The 6,986-nt window shown below is 55.2% G+C and overlaps 1 protein-coding gene across 1 annotated transcript; it reads left to right on the top strand.

Moving 5' to 3' along the window:
• The first annotated feature begins 2,707 nt into the window (after window positions 1-2,707).
• On the top strand, window positions 2,708-4,105 carry LOC119292828 (cellulose synthase-like protein D4). Its single transcript, XM_037571523.1, has 3 exons — window positions 2,708-3,221; window positions 3,252-3,343; window positions 3,461-4,105. The coding sequence occupies exons 1-3, from the start codon at window positions 2,723-2,725 to the stop codon at window positions 4,049-4,051; spliced, it is 1,182 nt and encodes a 393-aa protein (XP_037427420.1). The 5' UTR covers window positions 2,708-2,722; the 3' UTR covers window positions 4,052-4,105.
• The last annotated feature ends 2,881 nt before the right edge of the window (window positions 4,106-6,986 follow it).

Here is a 6,986-nt window from a genome sequence, read left to right as displayed (position 1 = left end):
GTCTTAGATGTTTAGGTTTGGCTACGATGTTTGTTTGGTATTAGGCCCAGACTATCTGCGCCCCTTCATCAATTGGATAGGTGTAGCGACAGATGTTGCTTAGTCGGTGGCTTTAATCTTGTTGTTGTATGGTTTTGTAAGGTCTTGTGAGAATAATTAATAAAGTGGCCTTTTCATTGCCCAGATGCAGACGCCGGTCATCCTCCTTTTCTAAAAAAAATATACTTTTGGTTTGATTTTTCTACCTTTTCCCGCTGGGTTTTTCTATCGGTGTTTGTTTGTTTTCCTTTTCGTTGTCTCTTTTACTTTTTTGTTCGTTTTCTTTTTTCGTTTCTATTTTAACCTTTTTTTTCTTTTTTTTTTGAATAATTTTCAAATTCATGGACATTTTTCCTAATTCATGACTTTTTTTTCAAAATCTTGATTTTTTAGACCATGAAGTTTTTTCAGATGCAGAAACTTATAGCTCATGAACTTTTTATTGAATTCATATTTTTCAGATTTTGTGAACTTTTTCAAATTTTATGAATGTTTTCAAATTTCATGAACTATTTTCAAATTTCACAATTCTTTTTTGCAATTTTGTGAACTTTTTTCAAATTGATGAACCATTTTTAACTCACGGACTTTTTTCAAATTCATGATTTTTTTACATTTATACCCCGTTTAAAATTTATGACCTTTTTTTAATTCACAATATTTTCCAAATTTCCGAATTTTTAAGATCTATTTTTTTCTCTAAAAGTCAATCATTGAACGGGTCCATCAAACAAACGAGCGAGGAGGACCCGAGTAAGCGTAGCTCTGGTTTGGTGGGCCAGCCCACGCGAAGAGTGGCTGTGCGTACGGGTGTGTTTGGTAGGGTGTATGAAGGGTGCATGAGCCCAAAAGTTCCCTTCTCGACCCACTTTTGGATGTTTGGTAGAGTGTATGGAGGGTGCATGAGTCCGCACTAGGTTAGCACAATTACACTAGAAGCATGCATGAAGAGAGTATGCATGAAGAGGGGTGTTGAGTTGAGCGTGCATGAAGAGGGAACAACTATGCTGAGACGAGAACGCAACCAAACACGCGCTGAGTGGGAGCTCTCGTCTAATCTAGGCACAACTTCTCAAAAAAAAAATCTAATCTAGTCACAAGGTCTATACTGCTTAATCTCCCCCTAATAGTATAGGATACCATAAAATATATATCTCATATATGCGGATTGTGGATGGAACTACTCAATGCGTGGCAACAAATCTTGGCAGCAGTCTCACATGATGCGGTACTGCCTAATCACAAACCTAACAGTAACCGATCAAATCAGGCAGGCAGGCATCGCCCCTTGAAATGACACGCTCCCTTCCTAACATAGTACTGCATGCACCTCTTCTCTAGTGCGACGTGGCACAATGTCTCCACTAATTTAAATGTGATACAGTTGAAAAAAAAACACAAGAAGCGCTTCATGGAGCAGGACGCTATGTGCCGTGGTGCTGTGGTGGCAGCAGGATTGCGGACGATGAGGGCAAAGCCGGGGCGCGCCCGGAGTTGAATGCCCTTCTTCCCGGTTGAATGCCCGGTCGAGTTATCGATCGGGTCCGTGTTGAAGGCGCCCCAAGAAAAATGTCCATGAATTCAATAATTTACGGTCATGAATTTTTGTTAGACCAAAAATGTCCATGAATTCAATAATTTAGCTGGTGGGAGCGGCTGGTTCAAAGCAAACTGTACCAAGCTTGCTGCGAATGTAGAACCATCGATCACGGCACCACATTCCCAAAGAGAAAAATTCATTGTAGGTCACAAAACTTGAGCCGGATGACACTTTGGTACCACTACTTCAAAATACCCGAACTACGGTCCATGTACTTGCACACAGGGTTCACTTTGGTCCGTATGTACGATTTCGTCTACGTATTCGCTGACTTGGCCGAGTCAGCGGCCGCCAGCTAGGCTTTGACCGCCACGTAGTCGATCCTAGGGTGAATACTACTCCATCCAGGGTTATTTTTGCAAAAACGCATGTCGGCCAGGGACCTGGTGGAGACGGCCTGGGGCATCGCCGGCAGCGGCGTGCCGTTCCTCTGGGTGGTCCGGCCGGGCCTGGTCGCCGCGGACGGGCTGACACGGCTGCCAGATGGGTTCGAGGAGGCGACGCGCGGGCGCGGGATGGTGGTGGAGTGGGTGCCGCAAGAGGAGGTGCTCCGGCACGCGGCCGTGGCCGGGTTCTGGACGCACGGGGGCTGGAACTCGACGACGGAGAGCGTTTGCGAGGGGGTGCCGATGCTGTGTCGCCCGCACTTCGGCGACCAGATGGGGAACGCCAGGTACGTGGAGCACGTGTGGAGGGTGGGCTTCGAGGTCGCCGGCGCGCTCGAGAGCTGGCGGCGTGGAGGCCGCCATCCAGCGGCTCGTCACAGGGAGCGAGGGAGCGGAGATGCGGGCCAGGGCCAGGGACCTGGTGGAGACGGTCTGCGGCATCGGAGAATACACGTGAGCTTCGGCAGCCTGGCATGCATGTTGAGTCATCGGGGTGGTTTTGCACATCCCTCCCACGCCGGACAGGACCACGGCGTCCGCGTCCACGGACGCGCCCGCAGCTGAGGAGGAGGGGGAGGTGCTGCCGGAGAGGAGCTACGTCTCCGGCACTATCTTCACCGGCGACCTCAACTGCGCGACGCGCGCCCACGTGCTCAGCAACTCTGCCGACGGCGCTCGGCCGGCCGCCTCTGTCAACATGTCCTGCAAGATGCGCGGCTGCGACATGCCGGCGTTGGCGGCCACCCGCCCTGTGATTTGCGAGGAGTGCTACATGGACTGTGTCGCCGCCTCCGGCAACTACCCAGGCTGCAAGGAGGCCTACTCCGTCGGCAACGACACCGACGACTCCGTCGACGAGGACGACGACGACGCCATCTCCTTGTCGGAGGAGAGGGACCAGATGCCCATGACATCCATGTCCAAGCGCTTCTCCATGGTGCACTCCATCAAGATGCCCATGCCCAGCAGCAACGGCAAGCCGGCTGACTTCGACCACGCCCGGTGGCTCTTCGAGACCAAGGGCACCTACAGCTACGGCAACGCTCTATGGCCCGAGAACGAGCACGGCGGCGGCGGCAACAGCGCTGCGGCCACCTCCAGATTCGTCGGCATCGAGGAGCCGCCCAACTTCGGTGCCCGCTGCTGCCGGCCCCTGACGAGGAAGACCAACGTCTCTCATGCCATACTCAGCCCATACAGGTACCAATTCCTCGTGTAAAAACAAGCGACATGGATGTTTGACGGCTCCCAGTGGGCCGGCACTTGGCTCGCCCGGGCGACGGATCACGCGCGCGGCAACCACGCTGGCATCATTCAGGTGATTGATCGAATCCATAGATGTTGTTGCAGCTGACATACTAAATCCTTTCGAAATGCTTGTTCAATCGATTCGAAATGCTCATGTATCTTCTCCAAATGATTGATGAACGCGCAGGCAATGCATGTGCCACCGACCTCGGAGCCAGTGCTTGGCGGTGAGCCGGCGGAGTCTGGTGCGCTGATCGACACGACGGGCGTGGACATCCGGCTACCGATGCTGGTGTACGTTTCGCGCGAGAAGAGGCCCGGGTACGACCACAACAAGAAGGCCGGCGCCATGAATGCGCTGGTCAAGACAAGTGCCATCATGTCGAACGGGCCCTTCATCCTCAACCTGGACTGCGACCACTACGTGCACAACTCGGTAGCGCTCCGCGAAGGGATGTGCTACATGCTCGACCGCCGCGGCGACCGCGTCTGCTACGTGCAGCTCCCGCAACGGTTCGAGGGCATCGACCCCAACGACCGGTACGCCAACCACAACCTCGTCTTCTTCGATGTCGCCATGCGCGCCATGGACGGGCTGCAGGGCCCCATGTACGTCGGAGGCTGCATCTTCCGCCGCACCGCTCTGTATGGGTTCAGCCCGCCGCGCGCCACCAAGCACCACGGCTGGCTCGGCAGGAAGATCAAGCTGTTCCTGAGGAAGCCCACCATGGGGAAGAAGACGAGCAGGGAGCTGGTCATGGCGATTTTGCAAAAATAACCCCGGATCGAGTAGTATTCACCCTAGGATCGACTACGTGGCGGTCAAAGCCTAGCTGGCGGCCGCTGACTCGGCCAAGTCAGCGAATACATAAACGAAATCGTACATACGGACCAAAGTGAACCCTGTGCGCAAGTACATGGACCGTAGTTCGGGTATTTTGAAGTAGTGGTACCAAAGTGTCATCCGGCTCAAGTTTTATGACCTACAGTGAATTTTTCTCATTCCCAAATCGAGGAAACTAGATGCAAGGTGCCGTGAACAACCGAAGCAAGAGAGCCTCGGCTCGCCATCACGGCAGGATAGCCAACGATCGAGCGCGCAGAGAGTTCGACTTCAACAGGACAACTATCAGATCATGAGGTCAATGTGATGTGCGGTCTCCGAAACTCTCTATACGATGATGCTCCGAGAAACAAGTACATATATTTTTTTTCTTTTCTGCACGAAAACAAGAACATAAATTGACAACGCCAATGCAACTGCTTATCTTCAGGACATAAGAAAGATTCAAGCAGGACCCCACATGTGTAACCCCGATAAAAGAAAGGCCAGCGCTAGGCGCCGGCGCACCGGCCTAAATGTTTCGGCCGGTCCCCGCGCAGCCGCACGATTAGTCTCCCCAGGACCGCACGATTCAGCGAGCTGTCCCCACGCGCGTCCTCTTCTTCCTCCCTTCAGATCCACCATATCCTCTGCGGTGGTTTGCGCGTAGCCCCCACCCCGCCGCTCGCCGGCTCACCGCGGCTGCCCGCCGGCTCGCAGGCGGAGCACGCCGTGGCCGCTCGCCCCGCTGGACAACTGCAAAAAAAAATCTCTGTTTTGGCAATTTTCAGCAAAATCAATTGTTGTTTCCAACAAAAAAACTACCGATGGTTCAATTGATGTTTCAATTGCTGCTGGTAGAAGCAGTCCGGTTCCAGCACAGTCACCATCCCCGCTGCCCGGTTCCAGCAAAACAACCATAGCAGCAAAAAATCAGAAAAAATCTGCTTGTAGCAAAGGAATAGCCGGTTCCAGCAAAAATTGACACTAGTTCCAGCAAAAATAAACATAGCAGCAAAAATCCCCAAAGTCTGATTGTAGCAAAGTAACTAGCCGGTTCCAGCAAAAACCACATCGCCGGTGAGCGCGCTACAGCTCCAGCTCTAATGGGCACGTCATCTTGCCGGTTGTAGCAACCGCAGAGCCGGTTCTAGCAAAAACTAACGTGGCCACGAGCACCCTCATCCACCGTCGCGCCATGACCCCTGCGCATCGCCCCGGGTCGCAGCAGCAGGAGCGCCCCCCATCATGGTCACGCGCGCTATGGGGTGGACGTTGGGGCTGTGGGTTGGCTTTGGGTGCAGGTGTCCGACGACTGGCGAGGCGTAGAGTAGACGAGAGAGAGCTGGGATGTGCGTCATGGTGGATTTGGTAGTCTGAAGCAGAGGCGACTGGGGAAAATAAAGAAAGGAGACGAGGATAAGAAAGGAGCGATGGGGAACAGCGGTGGCGTGGGGGCCATAGTGATGCGTCCTGCGGGCGCGTGGAAGGGTGATATGGGGTTTGGGGTTAAGGAAGAGGGAGCGTGTGGGGCTGAGAGGATGAGCCCACACGCGGGCCACACGATCGCCCTCAAACGAATGAAGCGTACGCGACCGGCCGAGCGTTTCCGCCGGTGCATCGCAGGGAAACGTTTCCCTAAAAGAAAGTAGCAGCGCCGGTTGTTACCTGATATATACAGTATAATTCTTGGCTATCACAATTCACAGTTACTTGTTCCAAGTTTTGACGATAAAAGGGTTTGCCCCCGTTTTATATTATAAAGCAATCATCCGATATAACCGACTCGTTGGGGCCACAGGACGAACAAACTCAAAAGGAAAAACAAGAGAAACAAACGCCGACACCGGCAGATCAACTAAGCGACGAAAACCGACAATCGCTGCATCCTCTGAAGAAGTACCACCTAGCATTCCGGAGCGTCGCGTACCAAGCAAAACCTTCAAAAAGGAACGCGACGGCGCCGCCGCTATTGCCGGAACGAGTCCTAGGGTTTCCCCCGATACGCAGAGGGCAGTGAGGAAGGGGTATACCCGACGCCCTTCAGGAAGGTCGTACGGCGCCCGCAGGCGTCACCGCGTCGGAACTGGGCGAGCCGCCAGAGATTTCTCCGGATCCAAACAACCACCACCACCCCGGACCCTCCGTAATGCACCAACCAATCTGCCGCCCACCAGCCTATGCCACCACGGTCACCGAACCAACATCGCCGTCTCACTGGGGCCGCCAACACGAGACCTGGTGGGAGGGAAAGGAGATAACGGCCACGGGAGCAACCGCAACTCGAGCGGCGGGAGGGGACAACCTCCACCGGCCTCGCGGAGCCGACCGAACGCGGCGACAAGGACTTGCCAGGCCCCACCGGCCCGGTCGAACCCAAATGGGTCCAGACAGTCCCTATCCCCACGCTGCAGCACGCCGTCCAACGAAGCCAGCACCGCCCGTAGACCACCGACGCCTCGCCACCACCCCCAGGGAGCAATGCTGCCGCCCACTGAGCCGCCTGCCCGCGCCAGCCCAGATCGGGCCCCAAAGGGCCCAAATTTGGGACAAGCGGGCACCCCCACCCGCCAGCGCCACCACGCCGCCCGTGACCAATGACCGCGTCGCCGCGTCAAGGGCACCCATGGCCCACAGGATCGCCGCCGCCGAGCCACGCCCCCGCCGTTAGGGGGCCCCACGCCACCCTACGCGCGTGCGGTGAAAAGTTGTCCCGCCGCTGTCAGCACCGCACGGGCAGGGCTCGGCGGGGAGGGGGGACAACGGGAGGAGGGCTGGGAGAGCATGGGGTCGGAGTCCGCTCGTCGCCCACAGGGGGGAGGGGAGGGCGAGCGAGCGGGCGCGGGAGGAACATGCGGAGGGAGGGGGAGTAGGAGAGAGGGCTAGAGGC

This window comes from Triticum dicoccoides, chromosome 4B (assembly GCF_002162155.2).
Source record: "Triticum dicoccoides isolate Atlit2015 ecotype Zavitan chromosome 4B, WEW_v2.0, whole genome shotgun sequence".
Lineage (NCBI taxonomy): Eukaryota > Viridiplantae > Streptophyta > Magnoliopsida > Poales > Poaceae > Triticum > Triticum dicoccoides.
Note: the sequence above shows the minus strand (reverse complement) of the source record. Positions and strands in the feature narration are given on the sequence as shown.

Excerpts from the sequence above, each read along its gene's own strand:
- LOC119292828 (XM_037571523.1), top strand. The coding sequence starts at position 2,723 with ATGTCCTGCAAGATGCGCGGCTGCGACATGCCGGCGTTGGCGGCCACC. Across the intron at positions 3,222-3,251 it reads TCATGCCATACTCAGCCCAT|CGACATGGATGTTTGACGGC; the intron begins ACAGGTACCAAT and ends TGTAAAAACAAG. Across the intron at positions 3,344-3,460 it reads ACCACGCTGGCATCATTCAG|GCAATGCATGTGCCACCGAC; the intron begins GTGATTGATCGA and ends ATGAACGCGCAG.